Source organism: Coloeus monedula (assembly GCF_965178545.1).
Source record: "Coloeus monedula genome assembly, chromosome: 21".
NCBI classification, from domain to species: Eukaryota; Metazoa; Chordata; class Aves; order Passeriformes; family Corvidae; genus Coloeus; species Coloeus monedula.
The window spans coordinates 9,763,747-9,782,839 of NC_138801.1; the positions used below are offsets into that span (position 1 = coordinate 9,763,747).

At 47.8% G+C, this 19,093-nt stretch overlaps 1 protein-coding gene across 2 annotated transcripts in view; it reads right to left on the minus strand.

Moving 5' to 3' along the window:
• PNPLA7 (patatin like domain 7, lysophospholipase) overlaps nt 1-19,093 on the minus strand; it is a 117,494-nt gene that overhangs the window by 15,806 nt on the left and 82,595 nt on the right. For both annotated transcript variants that reach the window (XM_082295373.1, XM_082295372.1), the window contains exons 27-29: nt 11,898-12,054; nt 5,364-5,480; nt 1,362-1,431 (exon numbers count right to left, since the gene is read on the minus strand). In XM_082295373.1, coding sequence (XP_082151499.1) covers nt 1,362-1,431; nt 5,364-5,480; nt 11,898-12,054 — 344 coding nt within the window. The remainder of the gene's footprint in view (nt 1-1,361; nt 1,432-5,363; nt 5,481-11,897; nt 12,055-19,093) is intronic.

Consider the following 19,093-nt stretch of genomic DNA (forward strand, 5'->3'; position numbering starts at 1 on the left):
CCTTTATGTTGTTACAAACAAAGTTTAGTCAAGTAGAAATCGATTGGATGTGTTTCCTGTAAAACATTCTGCTTTAAGGCTCTTACACGCTGATTTTTCTCTTAACATTTGCATCAGCCAAATTGGGAAGACACTGCATTTCCACAGGCCAAGAGGCTTGTCTGAGAAGTGAATCTTTAAAATACCAGGAACAAGTGAGCCTTGCAGTGTTAACTCACTGCTCAGTAATTAACTGCTTGGTGCTTCCAACAGCAACTCTTCCCAGCAAATTCCCTGGGAATTGATTTTTTTTTTCTTTTCTTTTTCAAACAGGTAACAGCTCTGTCTCTAATTACAACCTCAGCACTCCTGCTGCTAGCACAGGTTAATACTGGCACATTTGGGGGTTAATAGTCATAGTTTTAGCAGAACTTCCACCCAAGGAAACTGCTGATGTGTGTTACACCTCACAGACCAAACCAAGATGGGAAATGGCAGCAGCTGGGAACTTAATTTATCTCCATTCCGTGGAGACAACCGTAACCACTCTCCAGCTGATTCCTATCCCTCCATTAAACTTCCACAGGGACAAGCAGCTGGATGGAGTGAGTTTCCTGACCTCAACTGGCTTAACCTGCTGTGGAATGGGAATCCAAAACCTCTGAGAAGGGTTAATTCTTTTTTTGCTTGTTTTAGCTGCCCTGACCAAAGCCCAGAGTCCTTCAGCAGCTCCATAACCCCCCCAGGAATGGCAGGAATGGACAGAGTGACCTGTGCCAGCTCCAAGGACAAACATCAGAGATGTGGCAGCAAAGGCTGCAGCTCCCCCCAGGAATATCTGGGGCACCTGGAGGCCTCCACTGCAGCCTGAGTCACTGCCCTGTTACCCCAGACAGACAAAAGGCAAAGGCAGGGACACATCCCAGGCACCTCAGATCCTCCTCCCCTCTTCACTCAGTGAGAAACACAAAGGACTGGCCACAAATGAGAGCCTAACCCAGTCCCTGCTTCAGGCAGAGTCTGCTCTGGGGGAAGACAGCTGCATTTAGGGGAATTTGAATCTTCAAAGGTTTCGGTTGCTTTAAGTCTGATTTATGGCTAAAACACCTGCACTTCACTTTAAGGATGCTTCAAGGACACAGAAGGTGCCAATGGACCCATTTTCTCCTCAAACAGGGAATGCAGCATCTCATTTAATTCCTTCCCAGCAGCCCTGTAGTTTGTGTCCTGTGTACAACCACAGTTTGGTGCTCACGAGCAACAGAGAAGGGAGAAACAAAAGGAAAGACAAATTTAAAGGTGAGACAAATTCCAGGAATAAGGGGTGACCCTGAAGTCCCACAGGATGATTTAAGGCCTGGAGAGGCCACGTGCACACTCACCATCCCTGTGCACCCTCATGGCTGAGGCAGTGATGTCGGTGGTGATGGTGAAGTAAGGAATCCACAGATCCTGCAACAGAGGAGTCCCAATTTCACTAAATCTGTGACCTTGCACTTAACCACATCCTCTGCCTGACACACACCAGAGCAACAACCTCCAGACCTTACCAGACAGAGCTACACACGCCTGCATGGATGGAGAGAAAACCCTCAGCCCGGTGTTTAAATCCATAAATTTGTCTCTCATACAAATAATTCATTCAGAACCAAGGCAGACAAAAATCCTCATTTCCTTTTTGCAATAGCAAGAAGCCCTTGTCCCAGAAGAGCGTGCAGAGGCAGCACAGAGAGCTCCTCACACAAACCAGAGCCACCCTCTGGGGGTGGCTTTATTTTAATTTCAGGTGAAGGATGGGGGTCTGATGGTCACTCCCATCCCAAGGGATTCCGAGGCCGTTTAGTGCTGGAGGACATGAAGAACATGATCCATGGCCTCCTGACTGAACAATGTTCAATTTGTACCTCCTGGTGATGGAGCATGGGGTCATTTCAGCAGGAAATGCAGACCCAACATTTCCTGGAACCAAAGAGGACAACACCAAACTCTGGAGCATTGGCTACAGGAACAAAGGACCCTGCAAGGTCGATCTCCAAGAAGATTCTAGAGGCTGCCTGAGGTCCTGCAGGGTAACACAACAGTGGGGAGTGTGGAACAGAAGGAGGGTGAGACACAAAAAGAATGGCCAAGCCAAGAGCTTTGGGAGTTTATTCAATGGGGCCAGAACAAAGCACCCAGCCCTGCTCCTGGCAGGGGAAGTTCTCCCTCTGGTTTCAGCTGTGTCTCACCTCCCACCAGCTGGAAAAAGCAAAGGGGAAGGTGACCTCCCAACTGTGCAGGGCTTTGCTGGGGAGAGGACAGTTTTGGAAAGTTTCCATGGTGCTTGGTGAAACGGTAGCTGCCAAGGGGAAGGAGGAGGAGGACTTGTCTGAGTAAACTGAGCTTCTGCCCAGGGAACAGCTGATGCTGCTCCGTCAATCAGAAAAGCTGAATCAAGGCTCAAGAGGAAAAGCTGCTCTCCCAAGCAGCCTTTGGTCACTGGACACAGTGTTTGGGCCTTCTCCAGCACAGCTTTGATGGGCCTTAAACTCAAACCAAACACAGGTTTGGACTCCAGGACCACTGGAGCTGGAAGCCCTCCCTCAGTGGTTGGGCTGCAACTCCTGGTGTGATTTCTGGGCTGTTCAATCTGAAATTCTGCCCTGCCAAGAAGCAGGGCTTTTTTTCTGATGAGTTTCATCTCTTCAGCAGCTCTGCAGAGCTGGTGGGACTGGGGAGAACTCAGACACTGCACCACTATCACAACCCAGGTGTAAATGCCAGAGGAAAGGGGGTGAATAAAGTGTGATCACAAGAGTATGAAGGTTCCTCTCCATGCTGGAGATATTCTGGGGATTGCAGTTCTCAGTGCATCAACCACATATTGAGGAAAAACAGGGGAATGGGAAAGAAGCCTCTCTGACACCTCCTTTCATGCTCATGCAAACACCTGCACCAAGCAAACTAACCCGAGCCCTCCCACGCAGCAATAAAATCTCAGTGCTCAGGGATTGTTCCACTCATTCTGGATCAGGGCATCATTCAAATCTGAAACAGGACTTAATAAAAGTCTTGTCTGATTCCTCACACCTGAACCCCCAGCTGAGATGATTTACAAGGGCATTTTGGCACGGGGATAAGAATTCTGGCATGGAGAATAAAAATTCCAGAGGCTGATGTTCTCACAACAGGATGGGTAATTTGAGAGGAAAATAGCTCTATTTCTTGAGAAATTTCTTTCAAGCACCCTGACCTGGGTTTGTGTGTCCAAGTGCCCCACCCTGGGTTTCTGTGTGCTCCCTGAGGGACCCACGTGGATGATCCCTGCTTGGGAAGTGCCTGTGATGGGGTTTTTGTCACCAGGGCCCCCACATGAGCAGCAGTGCTGGGAGTCAGGAGACACCCACGTTACAAGGGTTGGCAGAGAGCAAATTTCAGAGAAAATGGAAACCTCCCTTTCAGTGTCAGAAATAACAGTTCAGTGTAAGTGCTCCTGCTCCCAGCTCCCGTGTGGGAGAGGGGTGAGGACTCGTGTGGGAAGCACAGGGGTGTCACCTCACAGCCACAGCAGCAAAAAAGGAGGATCTGGCCCAGAACTTCTGAATTTTCACTTTTCTAGAGCCACGAGGGTCAGCCCCTTGGGCAGGAAGTTCCCAAGGTTTTCCTGGGATCACTGCAGATCTTCTCAGGAAGGAGCAGTTGTGGCCAAGCACCCAAACACAACCTCTGCTTGTAAGGCTGTAATTAATTTTTATTGATAGGAATTTCCAGGTGGAAATCATTGCTACCCACCCAAACCCACCCCAGCTAGGGAGAAAAGATGGATGTTTGCAGTTTGGATGCCTTAAATGCTTTGAGAACATATTTTTTTCAAGGTTCCTGGCTCAGCTCCTGTTACTTTCTCAGTCTCCCTTTACCCTGGGGCAGCTCCCAGTTCCAGGACTGGTTACCCTGCACTGATAGTGGGAATTGCAATGAAGGAATAACCCTCTCCTGACTTTCCTGATTGAGATACACAACATTTTTCCTTATTTATCTGAGGGAATACTTCTTCCCACATGAGGAAACCCTGGGCACAGGCTGAGGGGCTGTGATGGTCAGCACACGTGCACAGAGATGATGCTGGTGGATGCCTCAGAACTGGATTTCTCTTGCACAAAACCTTCGTGTGACTGCAAGGGAAGACCAGAATATGCAGCTACAGCTGTTAAAATTCCTAAGGAAGGAATCTGCTGCATCTTAAAAAGGAAGTACAATGAACTGACTGCTGGAATCCAAAGCAGGGACAGACAGAAACGGCCTCGAGTTGCACCAGGGGAGGTTTAGGTTGGATAGCAGGAAAAATTTCTTCATGGAAAGGATGGTCAGGCATTGGAACAGCTGTCCAGGGAAGTGGTGGAGTCACTGGAAGTGCTCAAAAGCCTGGGGATGTGGCACCTGGGGACAGGGGTCAGTGGTGGCCTTGTCAGTGCTGGGGGAATTGTTGGACTCAGGGATCTTAGAGGCCTTTTCCAACCTTGATGGTTCCATGATTCTCTAAAACCTGTTTGTCTCCAGCACCCTCCCCTCTGCACAGCAAACTGCTATTTTAATCCACATGATGATTAATCACTTACTTTCATCCTTGCATTTAGGTAGGGAACGTTGTGGATTATTTTTACCAAATATATTTAAAGTATATACAGTGTTAATTTGCTACATGATCTTTCATCACAAGGATGCGAACACAGGAATAATTTGGTTAAAATTGCAAATCAGGTGAAATTCCAAGGCTACCCAAACACTCCCTGAGCTGGGTAATGTAGGAAGACAAACACTGACAACGTGCTTTACAATCTGCTGCTGCTGAGGGATGGAGGAGAGGTGGATTCCAAAGGTGGCTCTTGGCCCAGGTGGACCACACAACACCCAGCAACTACAAAAGGTCCCCAGGTGCAAACCAGGACACAAAGGACTCTGCCATTATTGCAGCTTTCAGTGGGCTGCTCAGAAAATTCACTCCAGCTTCGAAAGTAAAATTCAAAAAAGCCAAACCCATTGCAACCCAATTGGAGCCCTTCTCTGGTGTGCCCTGAAGGTCTCTGAGACCTGATTTGCAGAAAAATAATGATGAAGCAGTCTCAGCTGTTCTTCTTCAGAGTCACAATTTTCACTTCTTCTCTCAGACAATGGGATCCCTTTGTCAAACTGAAATAGCTACAAATCATCTACAGTTTGTGTTTTCTAAATCCACCAAAAAGAACAGGCTCCTTCCTGCAGTCATGTAACACCACATTCACAGTTTCACCACGTTTTCAGCCACCCAACAGCTCCAGATTTCCATATTAACATGGAAAAAAGCTATTTCTGCTCCAACAGAACACAAGGACATAATTTCCTACCCATAAGGTGAATAAACAACCTACCTCTATCTGCTTATCTTTGAAGATGTTGTTGATGCTGTTGTTAAAAGCTGCTCCAGAAAACATAGAGGTTATTGGGTATGTCAAGTCTAGAATGGTCTTAAACACTGAGTTCATAACCTAAAAAGAGGGGAAAAAAAAAAAAAAGGCATTTCAAAGGTAAATATAGGGCAGAATCCATGGGAATGTGAGCATTAAGGCTGCAATTCCAGAGACATCATACTCCAGAGTTTAGAGCTGACATGCTGCAAGCATCACAGGTGCATGAAGTGTTGAGAGAAACAACTGCAAAATCTACAACCAGGAGCTCCTTGTGTGGTAAATTTACACTGAGTAAACCCCAAAGCAGCAGCAACCCCTGCAATCAGGCCCTGCAAGAATGTGCATTGCTTCCCCTGTGCCCCAAAACCAGCCCCACAGCAGCGTGCCCAGCACAGGCCTCAGCCTCTGCACAAGGACATGGATGGTGCAGCTCTATTCTATTTATTTTTTTAACTAAAAAAAGATGTTATGAGTTATCTTCCTCTTCACCATCCTTCCCACAGCACCTCTGTGGTTCAGTGGTGTGGGAAGGAAACCATAAATCCATGGTAGAGGAATTCCTTCATCCATCTCTTCTCATTTGGGGATCACACCTAATTTTTCTCCCAGACTAAAAAGCTTTTCTCTGCCTCAGTGGAAGCAGAAAATCGTGCCTGGGATTCTCTGGGACTGCAGCAAGGTTCAGTCAGGCACATGTTCAAGAGCTATCAACACCTTCTATGGATTGGGGTCCACTGTTTGTCACTCCCAGAGTCAGTTATGGGGATGTGTTATGGACCAGCATTTAACTGGTACAGACTCTGCACCAGCCAGCAAAACCAAACCACATCAGGTTTCTTAAAGCACTGCAGATCCCTGCACACCAACCCTTCAACTCAGCTCTTCTAACACATAGATCCTGCAATTAAGCTTTCATGGATTCCTTTTTTTCCCCCCATTTCAACAGCATTATTTCACCTATGTAGTAACCTACATAGAAAATGATGAAAATCCCTAAACTTTATGGCATTATGGCCATAATATTTGTCCATAACCAGGCTGTTGCTGTGAAATCCTAACAAATCTCAACAAAATTCAATGCTTAATATATTACATCATAGTTAAAATGTAAAAGAAGCCTTCAAACCCCAATGAATCCCTCTTAAATTAAATGGGGTTTCACTGGATGAAATATTTCTATGAGATGAAATATTTTCTCTCTCTGCATGTTCTCTGTGATTTAACAAACATCTTCTCCGAGAACAGGGCATCATTCCCAGGCACACACATGGAACAGCCTCAGAGCTGCCAGCTGTTAAAGCAGCTGTGAGCAACATCTGGCCTTGGCTTTACTCTCACAGTGATTTAAAGAGCAGCAGGATCAGCCTCCATTGTCATGTCCAGCTGCTTTCCAATTTCTGTCAGGGATCTGCCCAGAGAACACAAGTGCAAGGATAAAAAAAGATCATCAAGAACAAGGATGGGAACAGGAAATGTGGGGGAATGTAAAAGGCTGAGCACAAACCCAATGATGAAGCGTCAGCTTCATTCACATCTTCACTCTGGGTTTGATGTGCTGAGGACAGTGTGCCAACCTAACTAACTATAGACTGCTACCCACAGCTTCAGAGGAGATGGAATTAGTGCTGCACCTAAAATAGGGATTAGGTCTCTGACAGTAGTCAGAGTGATTAAAGCAGGGGAAGAGGCATTTACAAAGAGCCCTTTATTTAATATCAAAGAAAAATCTCTCCCACTCAGCACCAGCCACCGGGCTTCCCTTGTTGCAAGTGATATTTATAATGCTGAGCCTCTACATTTCTCCTGATCCTGGCAGTGGTCTTACCCATGGACAAAATACTTCTAATTAACAGTTATTTCTTAATATTCTCATTTCTTGGAGCTGGAAGATGCCCTTTAGCTGATGCTGATGGCCAACAGCCTCCCTCAGCCTTCCAAGAATAGCTGCTACCACCTCCTGTTCCCCAGATAAATTCAGTTAAAGATCACCCTCTGGAAAGGCAGACAGAGCCTTCTGGCTCTTGCTCCACTTCCTACCAGGAGCTCTGGGATCAGCTCCAGCAGCTCCAAGAGCTTCATCCCCTGACACCACCAGGACAGGAAGCCCAGCCCTGAGCCAGCTCTGCCAGTGCTCTCAGGGTTTGCAGGTCATGGAATCCTGGAATGGTTTGGGTTGGAAGGGACCTTCAAGCTCATCCCATTCCATCCCCTGCCAGGGCAGGGACACCTCCCACTGTCCCAGGCTGCTCCAAGCCCCAATGTCCAGCCTGGCCTCGGACACTGCCAGGGATCCAGGGGCAGCCCCAGCTGCTCTGGGCACCCTGTGCCAGGGCCTGCCCACCCTCCCAGGGAACAATTCCTTCCCAACTCTTCATTAACTTCCATGAACTTTCACTTCTACAGCTCTGCTGCAGGATGAGCTTTCTTTTTAAAGACATTAAATCCTAAAATAATTTTTTTAAGTGACCCTGGGGTATAAAAAACTTCAGCAAGGAAGAGAGAAGGTTCTGCTCACAGAGCAGAAGGACAAGAGCAAAGACACGTGATGGTGGAGAAGAGGACTTTTCATCTCTGGCTCTTTTGTTCTCTGATGCAGAATTGTGGCAAACTGGTGTTTATACTGCTAGTATAATCCCAGGATTTTTCAATGTTCCTGACTATAAAAAAAACCCCGAAGTTATGGGAAAACTTATGCAACAACAAAAATTTCAAACAGATCCAGTATTTTTTAAACTACTCAAAAGATCATCTAATACCTGCTCAGCATTCACCTATAAAGTTTCAATGAAGCAAGGAAAGGAATTCACACAAAAAATGTTAAATAAATAAAATAAAAACATAACTCAGGGCTGGATGAGCATTGGCATAACAGGGAAAAACCAAAAAGGACTAATCTGTGGCCTGATCAGCTCATTAAACCACAGAATCTCCCAATGGACAAAGAGAGCAGGGTCAGTGGCAGAACCTCATGACTCCATGGTCAGAATCCCCACATTTATTTGAGCTGTCAGTGCCACCAGAAAGTGACAGGCAGCAAATGATGGCAGTGTCCCACCCAGCCTGCCCTCATTCCCATTAGAGGCAGCTTTTCAGCCCCACACACCTATAACCATATTCCTCTCAGAGAATATTCCATTCTTTGTGAAATATTTCTACTTTGAGATACTAATCCTCCAATTAAAAAACACAACAATCTGCAAACACCAAAGCTTTGGCTTGCTCACTCTGCTGGTTAAATAGAGGTACAGAAGACACACAGAGACAATAAATAGTAACTAATCTGACTGGGAATTTTCATATTTCCCCCTGTATTTTGACAAGAGTCATTTATTTCTTTGCTGCTTCATTAGGTGCAGAAAACACATCCCATTAAAAATATCCCTTCTCCCAGCACCAATTGTACAACTAGAGATATGCCAGTTTCTAAAAATACCAGGAAGAGAAATAACTGCAGGACAAACAGCATTCAGTCTGATGGATTAAAAGGATACTTAAGAAAAGCTCAGAGTTAACTAATCCATCCCAAGGAAGACATTTCCCAACTGCCCCCAGGCTGGAGAAGCCAGGCTGCACTCAGCAATAACCTTCAGCAGCAAAGCTCACAGCTCCAGAGGAGCAGGAATTCCTGGAGCAGGGAATGCTCCAGCCTTTCTGCTGATGCCATGAAGATTTTTGCCTTTTCTTTTATACCCGTTATACCTTTTTACAACTTCTGTTTTCTCAGTGCTTTTTGCCTACATTCTTGGACTTGTTTGTCAAGCTAAGAGACTCAACATTTTAGAAGCTTTGTAGCCAGGGATCAGTGTGTCCCAGACCCCAAGGTCCTCTCCAGAACCTATTCTGTAAACCAAGATAGAACCATCCAGGGGAAGGCTCCTTGGGGAGAGGGGCTCACTTGAGCCTCTCATTGGGGAATCTTTGATAGATCTGCTAATTAGTAAAACCTATAATGTCATACCCAATCTTTTGGGCATATTCAGTGGGGTGCATTTCGATGCATATGACCTGGGCGTGTGCACTTAAGGATCCTTAAAATAAATACCAAGGTAAAATCCCTTTTCCCCTTCTAACTGTGTCTGACTCCTGATTTTAAGACCAGGAAAAGGCATCACTGCCCTGGCTCAGGAAGGAGCTCCTGGGGCATCTCCAGCACAGCCACCACTGGTGCTGCTCTGGGAACAGCAGGAAGGGTCCCACTTGGGACACAGGAATTTGGGGTTATCTGAGGGATGTTTCAGCTCTCTCACACTCAGCTCCTTGAAGTGGATCTTCCAAAAATCCCCTACAAACCTCCTGGCTGTTTCCAGCACACTGGGGCTCCTTTCCCCTCTCCCTGCTCACTATAAACACCATCCAAGAGTCACACCCCAGAACAGCCCCTGAATAAAGATCTATCATCCCCCCAAATGCTCTGTATATTTAGTGCCATCTGGGAGAGGGGATTTCATGGCTCCCTTCAGTTTGTGGCCATTCTGCTGGACACTGCTGGTACCAGTGGGAAGGGCCTCCAACAGAGCAGGCTTTGCTTTTGTCCTCCTCAAACCCTTGGACGATCTCTGGGTTGGACATGGGCCTGCAAGAACACTCATGGAAGCCCTCATGAAAATCCATTCTTCATTACTAAGATGAAATGTTTGCTCTAACAGAGGTCAGTCACCTCTCCCACTACTTCTTAGCAGGTTTCAAAGCACCAACACCTGAAAGAGCCCCAGGCTGGGCCAAAAATTGCCTTTTACCTTGTGAAACGCTCTCTAAGCTTTGCAATTTGTGTTCAAAAGTTAATCAACAGATTAAATGCCTTCATTTCATCTCTAACTGTTCCTGCTAAAAGTGACAGTGATTCCACCTTAGGCTGGCAAGCTCCAGAGTGGGAACACAGCCCCGAGAAGCCCAGGAAACAACATCTCCATGTCCTGCACAGGGGAGACCTGACAAACAAGGAGAGAATCCTCTGGACAAATGCACAGAGGAAAATTCCATGGCTGTAGCTTAACCAAGAGCTGGGACAGAGGGCAGAGAGCCACAGAGTGCTGAGAAAGCACTGCAGGGAGGTGTCAGCACCCACCCAGATGCTGCCTTGGAGGCATCTGGTAGTGACCAAGGTGGGAAAGAGAGAGCAAGGTTAAAGGGATGTCTGACACAACTCAGTGCAGTTGGGTTTATGTCCTTAATCTCGAGCCTCCCCCAGGTTTCTGATTCCAGCAAACTGCTCTGGATCATAAACAGTTTATGTTTTTGGGTGCTTCCCAAGCCAGCCAGGCACAGGCAGTTCTTAAATAAAAAGCATAAAATCCATATTCTTCTGGCAAGCAGCGCTGGGGAGGTGAATCAGTCCCACAGTGCTCTGCCCACCAGGACAGCACAAACATCCCAGGGCCTCAGTCTGGATTTTAGTGCCTCAGACAATTCAGCTTCCAAGAGACAGTTTTTGTTGCAAAGCCACTGCAGATTAGAAGATCCTTGGGAGACATAAACAGTGCCCATGTGCCAATAACAGGCTCCTATTTCCCCCTGAAACCCAAGACTGAAGAGTCTTAATCTCATTTAGAAAATTCCCTCTGTTGCTTCATTTTCAATAAGAAAATCTACAGGAAAATGTGGGTTTGATATGAAGAATACAAAGTTGTTACCAGAAATAAAACTGTAAATTTCAGAAATAACCCTCACCTTCAGTCAGTCTGAACCAATGGCATTTGGGACAGTTTTTACCCAACATCTGATCAATAAATAAAACCAAGGCCAGGTTGGACAGGGCTTGGAACAATCTGGGGTAGTGGAAGGTGTCCCTGCCCATGGCAGGGGGTGGAAGATGATCTCTAACGTCCCTTCCAACCCCAACCAGTCTTTAATTCCATGATAAATAAACTCACCCACTGAAGTCACTATTGAAAACAACCTTCCCAAAACTTGGGTTAACTTTGAAAATAAGGTTTTGTTTGTACTAAATACTGAAAGTTAGGAATTTCTCTTGACCCACAGTCCCACTACTGTGGAGTGCACAGGCAGGCCCAGGAACGACACATTTGGGAGTTATTTAGAGAAGGATTACCTCTGTCACTCAGTTCCACTGACACATGACAGCATGTGAGAAAGAGAGAGAATTACACAAAAGAGAAACACATTTGTTGAGAGCTGGAAAGGAAACAGGTCCCAGTTCATAAAAAGAGAAAATAAAACAAAGATAACCACAGGTGAGCACACTGAAACAACACCACTGTGCCTTGACAGCGTGACCAGGGTTTGTGCAGAGATAAGCCAGGCAGCTTCCTCCTGACACCTTGGACATGGAGCAGCTTTTCCAGGTGATCCATCATTGCCAGGCAGGGCTTGTTCTGTGGCACAGACACTGAATTTCAGGAGGCTGCACCTTCCTGGGCAGCTGCTCGTGCCCTGCTGTGCCTGGACCTTGCTCCAGCCGAGGAGGCAAGTGCAGCATTCCCAGTGGAGGGAATCCAGCATTCCCAGAGGAGGGAATCCAGCATTCCCAGTGCTTACCATGGCCCACTGACGAGCTTTGATCCTCATCTGGTTGTAGCTGCGCTCCTCGGCGTACAGGGCGCTCATGAAGGCGCCGATGGACGTGCCCCCGATCATATCCACGGGAATTCCAGCCTCGATCAGCGCCCGGATAACGCCCACCTGGGAGCAGCCCCTGTGCCAAGGGAGGGAAAGGGAAAGAAAAGCCACTGTCAGCCAAGCAGTCATTGAAGGAGTGCAAGGACTGGTGATGAATGGTGCCTTCTAAGGAAGCCGGGCCCGCGCCAGCTGAGCTGCCAATCTCTTGCTAAACAAGCCCCGGTGCCAGGAACAAACATTATGAATGCAGGAATCTTCCAAGAGACTCCCAGAGGATCTGAGGGAACACGACCACGCAGCCTGGATCAGTGGGAAAGGCAGGGAGATGAAAGCAGCCAAGAGCTGAGCCGGTGGACGGGCGAGGGGAATGTCAGCGTGGATTTGAGGGAGCAGAAGCTACTGGGGTCCTTCCAGAGCAGCCAAGAAAGGCTGGAGTTCACAGCCCTTCCCACAAGTTTCTTTTCCAGTGACTGTCCACAGAAACTGAGCCAGCCTGGGTTATTGGGAAGGGGCACCACATGGATTAATAGTGAATTTGAAGGTAGAAACAGAAGCAAGCAGAGACAAACAGTGATGAGAGGGCAGAGGTTGAGTCTGCACACAGACCCAGGAGAGGGGCAGGTGAGGAGGCAACTTTTGAGGATGACACAAATGCCTTCAGGAGAGTAAACATATTCCTTGATTTCAAGTGCAGAAGGAATTTTGAGCAACAATGGAGTCAGGTGATGAACAACAGATGAACCTCAGTGCTGATGGGACAAGAGGAAAACAGAAGCAGCAACGCCCTTACAGCAACCAGTTCTTATCCAGCTCTGCTCACATGGATGTGGGAACCCCTGGGGACATTCCCTGAAAAATATTAACCTGCTGTTCATTGCAAGTTCAAGTGGTAAATCAAAGAAACCAGAAAAAACCAGAAAACAAAAGAACACACATCCAGGATGGGCCAGCATTTGGAAAACTGAGAGCAAGCTCAGACTTCTCACCCCAAAAAAGAGCAGAACTAAAAAATGACAGAGAGAAGCACAAAAGGTGACCAGAATATGGGATGGACTTCACATGAGGAGAAACTAAACTCAAATCACTCACTGGGGAAGATCCTGACTGATGGGAAACATGCAGGGCCAGCAATGATATCACCACGCAGAGATTTTAATGGAAAGGAAAGAATTTGCAGACAGGTGTATGTAGAGCACAAAGTGGGGAAGCCACTGTTACCACATGCTGGAGAGGTCAAATCACAAATGGATTTAAATGTGGAAAGGATGAATCAAAGGTACCAGGCTGTCAGTGGCTACTAAACATGACAGATGGGAGGTGCAAGCTGGTGCTCAGGAGGCTCAGAAGCTGCTGATTGCTGCAAACACTCGTTTCTGAAGCAGTCGCTGCTCCCCACCATCAGAAATGAGAGAGCAGAGGTGGAACATTTGATCTGATCCTATGAACATCTGATCAAATCTGATCTTTTATCCCCTAGTGGGAGAGAGATCCCTGCCCATCCCACAGAACCATTACAGAACCACAGAACACTGCAGTGGACAACAACTGCCTTTCCAAGCAGTCCAAAACTACAGCCTCTGCTTTCAAATGCTTTTTCCAATTAGTGAGAAGCATTTTTGATTAGTTCATCCCACCTGGATGGATGCTTTGCACTCTAAGCCATAAAGCAGTAAAAAAAAAAAAAATCTTCCTTTTCCCATTTTCATCCCATTTTCTCTCCCCCCCAGTTTGCTCCATTTCCATCCTCCTTCCCCTTGCTGTTTACATCCTATAAATACTTGCTAACAGCTGCCAAGTCCACCGTAGGTGTCATTTGGCCAAGCTATGCTGAACACATTCTTTCCATCCAAATAAATCCCCTCCAGCTGCTGAAATGCTTTGGGACAGGTTTGTGGTTATCCTGGGTGTAAATGACTTCAGTGACAGATCCGTGCTGCTGCAATCCAAGAGCAGAAAATGGCTCATTTTGCTTTCCTCTCCAAATTCCCCTTCTCCCCATCTCCTACTGCTTCTTCCCATAAGATGCCCTGAGTGAAAGGAATTATACTTTTATCCTGCCCATTGTTTTTAGGCTTTTAGAGTGCAGCTATTTTTGCACTCTGCTGCTCGTGCCTGGCACTTCCCACTGCCTCAGCCCTGATATTCCACCAAGGAACAGACCCTACCCTACACCTCCTGCTCCCTGCAGACAGCCCACATCAGGTGCCTTTCTTAGGACATGTGAAGTACCTTAAATCATTTCCTACTTGGAGGACAATTTTAAACAGGCCAAGAGTAGCTCCAGACTGGATTCTCTCCCTTTAACTGTTTCTCTTGATTCCCACATCCGTAAATAGGAGGGATTTGATGTGAGCACTCTGGATTTGTTCCTACTTTGCTGCATGATGCCTTTGAATGAATAACAAAAGATCATTATTACTTTTATTGGCAAGTCATCCCCTCCTCCTGCATCCACAGAGTCCCTGCCAATATCCTACTGACATGTGACAGCCACAGATCTCCAACAGATTCACTGATCCCAAAGCAAGATGGGAATCAAAGTCCTTTTCTTGCTTGTAAAGGGACCTCCCACGAGCTGCCTGACTAAATTATGTTTCATTTAGACACAACCACAAAGCTGATTCTTCCAGCTCCAACACCCTGAGCAGGAGCATTCCTGGAATGTGCAAACTAAATCCTGAAAAAGGCAAATGTGCCTGAGCCCCCCCTTTTCTCCAGGTACCACCTGACCTCCGAAAAGAAAGAAATGGGGATTTTTTCCCCCCTCTCCCTACAGCTTCAGGCCATCACTGCCCCTACATGAGACTTCTCAACAACTCCTTGCAGTTGGTTCTCTCCTGGGCACTTCTTCCCAGCTCCACAAACACAGGCAGGCTGCCAAGGGAAGCGTGTGCCAGCACCCTGCCAGGCACTCACATCCCCCTCTGACAGCATCCCAGGGCTCCCACAGAGCTGCACTGGGCAGCTGCAAACTGAGCAGGAAAAGAAATTGAAGCCAGGAGCAAGATCCATGTTAACAGCCAGAGGACTAGTGCAGAAAAAAAAAAAAAAAGCCCCAGGGATTGTGCATTTCTTGTAATACCAGACCTGATTTCACAGGGGACATGTCCTGGCTTAGGGAAACATGGAAATGCAAGTGTAGGGCAAGAGGAGAACAAAGGGAGATGGCTTGTGCCAGTGCTGTACCTGCACAGCAGCGACAACAGGGACAGGGAAAACCTCCTGGATGACACAGAGCTGAATGTCTCTCACTGCAGAGGAGAGGGACAGGGCAGGGCTGTTTCACGGGAGGAAGCAGCACCCCAGAGAGGGGATGCACACACAGCGTGTCCCTGGAGCTGCACATGCAGCTTCCTTCACCCTAAAGCTGCCTGAAGGAGCAGCTGGATGGAGCACCTCCCCTGCCAGGACTAACACTGTCCCAGGACAGTGACAAGTGACCCAGGAACAATGACCTACAACAGGACTTTCAAATAATTCCTATCAGAACCCAAAGCTTTGCCCAGGAAGTGCAGTCAGTATCTGAACAGAAACTCTTTCCCATCACATTCACTGCCTAGGACAGGCCAGATTCATTAATGCCCTTTGCAGGGAGAGCTGAACCAGCATCACCCAGCTCAAGGAGGAGCTGGCAGCCAGAGCCAGGCTCTGTTCTCAGCTCTGCCACTGCCTCAGCCTGGCCTGAGCGAGGCAAAGCAGGGGCTGCTCTGAGCATCAGCTGCCCCAGGTGCTGCTTTCTGCACTCCCTGAACCGTGATCCCCGTGCTGAACAAGCCTCCAGAAGCTGTGCTGGATAAACTCCAAGCACCATTCCTTCTTTACTGCTCATGGTCACAAAGAGGTCACTCGGTCTGGTCAGCTGGACAAGGGGACACTGAGGGGAGACCTCACTGCAGTTACACTTTCCTTGTGAGGGGAAGAACAGGGCCAGCTCTGATCTCTGCTCTGTGGTGAACAGGGACAGCACCCAGGGAGCGGCTGGAGCTGGGCCAGGGCAGGCTCAGGCTGAGAGCAGGGAAAGGTTCTTCCCCCAGAGGGTGCTGGGCACTGCCCAGGCTCCCCAGGGAATGGGCACGGCCCCGAGGCTGCCAGAGCTCCAGGAGCGTTTGGACAGCGCTGCCAGGGATGCCCAGGGTGGGGCTGTTGGGGGGTCTGTGCAGGACCGGGAGCTGGATTTGATGGTCCTGGTGGGTCCCTTGCAGCTCAGGGTATTCAGTGATTCCGGGAAAGAAATGACCACAAAGCAGGGAGAGGAGTTACAGGGTTGGAGCCCTGCTTCCCTAAATACCACAGCCCAGCACACACACACAGAGCCTTTCTGCCAGAAGGTCTTGCAGGAAAATTCCCGCTGCTGAAATGAGCCCTTGCTTTCATGCCCTGGGGAAGTGCTGCTGGCATGTGACTGTGATGCACGAAGGACAGAGCAGAAGTGATAAAAGGAAAATTCCCCTGTGAGCCGTGCATGTGCCAGCCCTGCACGTGCTGCCAGAGCTGGGATCAGATCCGGCTCAGGAGCAAGGATGCAGCGGGACATCCCAGATTAAAGTGCCAGCAGGAATGCAGGCTGTCCTCCCTGCTCAGGGCACGGGCTGAAGGAAACACAATCAGTACAAAACTAGAGCCCTGCACCAATATTCTCCCCACGAGCCACGTTTAACACATCAGCAGGATGTTGCCTGTGTTTGAAAGAACAACCCGAGCCTGGGAGCAGCCAGAAGGGACACTCGCTTTTCAGGCCATGGCTGAGGGGGCAGCCAGGCAAGGCTGCAGCTCAACCAAAATCCACTTCAGCTTCAAAGAAGAAGCTGGATTCAAAGAGGAATGCAGCTCAGGCATTCAGCCTCACCAGCCCCCATCTCTCCTCCTAACTGACTCAGCAGGATGAAGGAGCTCTCCCTGAATGCTCTGAAGAGATGCTGGTTCCTTTGGCTAAAAAAAGGATTAAGGCCATGGCTGCTGCAGAGCTCTGCTGTGTCTCCCACCAAAGCCTCCCCAGGCTTCCTGCACCCTCTTCCCGATGGAGTTACCTGGCAAAGGAGGCAGAAAAACAGAGAAATTGTCGAGGGGACTTTATTAAGCTCCATTAGAGCCCAACAAACCAGAATTAAGACACCCTCAGAACCTTAAAACTCCTGAAGCAGCAAAGCCATAAAACCAGCTTTTCCCTGGAAGGACTGTCCAGCCCTTTACAGGCTGCCCAGGGCAGTGCTGGAGTCCCCAGCCCTGGAGGGGTTTAAAAGCCACGTGGATGTGGCACATGGGGACATGGGTCAGTGCTGGCCTGGGCAGTGCTGGGGGAATGGTTGGACTCAACAATCTGAAAGGTCTTTTCCAAGCTTAAGCATTCTGTAATTCTATGAACTACAAATTCTACAAATTTGTCTTTACCATGTCTGTTTTGGAGATGTGCAAAAAGCACATTGGGCAACCACTCCCCCAGCCCTGCTCTGAGCACAACAGAAACAGACTGAAGGTGCCTGAGCTTCCAAGCCCATGGGTGTGGACAGCACATCCTGAAATCCACCATGGCCAGCACACAGGGAACCACTGGCACTTCAGGGACCATGATCCCAAAACTGGGGCTGATGACTGAGCCTGCAGCTCTCAGAGTAACAGATGCAGCTACAACCACTGCAGAACCACTGTCTGAGGGGTGGTGGTGGTTGTAGATTGATCCTGGAGTCATTGGGGAGCTGCTCTTCGTATTGGGATGAGGGGAAGTCGGATGTTGTTTATGTGAAGAGCTACATGGAATGGCATCAGGAAAGGTGACGTAAGGAAAAGCCTCTTTACACAAACAGCAGCATTTTTTGGTGTGTTCTGTGGCTGATCCTGGCATTGAGAGGCTCAGTCACTGGCTCAGAAATGGAGCAAGCCTACTACAAGTTGCAACTGGATTATTTCCAACTGGCACCTTCGAGCTTTTGCAGCAGCAGCAATATACCCAAACACTGCTTTGAAATCTAATCCCAGTTATATCTTTCCAATAACATTATTTCCCAGCTTTCCTGACCATAAAACTTCCCAGCATCATAAATCTGCCAGAATTATTGCCATGCTTTTCTGCCAGCTCCAAAGGAACACAGAAACCAGACCCCTGCATTTCTGCTGCTGTGGTCCTGCGTGAGCACTCACAAGGAACTTTCCAATCTTGACAACATTAATTAACTGATTAATCAACTAAGCACCATTTCTAAGCTAAACAGAGGGAATAACCCCACATTACTGGGTTCTCTCCTAACATCCAGCAGGATCTCTCCCAGCAGCTGCCCTGGAGGAAGCTTCTTCCCTTCCACAGCCCACACGTATTGATCCAGAGACCTGAATTTTTCTTGTCTTCCCCTCCATTAACAACAATCTCATTCCATCCTCCCACTTAGCTTTGCCCTCAGATTTCCAGCAACTCCTTAAGCCAAAGCTCAGGAGCCATTTCCCTTTGGCCTTGCCATGCTGCAGAGATCACACATCAACCCCATGCCAGGCAGGCACATCTTGCAGAAAAAGCATCTCCTATTCCTCACAAGCCCACTGAAACCCCCTTCCTGCAAGAAAACCCAAATACAATGTCCTTTTATAGCCCTGATCTTGTTTCTGCTTTATACACTAACTTTAGAACAAGCTTTAAACAAAGAGATTTGTGCCTGACACAGAAAATAAATGAGCAAAATGTGTTCAGCCCTTCCAGGAGGGCTGTCAGGGCTGCCCAGCCTTGGGGTGTGAAGGGATACAGGAAGAAAGCACTGGAGGGGAGAAAATGCACAAAATAGTGGAGGTAAATTATAAAATGCACCAGGGTTATTGTTTTCTGATCCCAGCTGGCAGCAGCATTTTCGGAGAGGAGCACAGGAGCAGGGAAGAGGCTGAATGGCAAACTGCACTCCCTTGGGGATGTCACAAAATCCCATCTCTTACTCTGAGCCAAGGAACAATTCAGCCATTGTCTGCAAAGGGAGATAATTTCTTTGGAAAACAAAGATATTGTCCTTCCCCACACCTTTGAGACTTATTTATTAAAGCTTGGAAGAACCCATTTTGAGCACAACATCTGGAAGCTGCAGAAATAAGACCAAAGCGCTTTAGAGAATCTAAGTGTGAATTTACTTAGAACTCCTCTC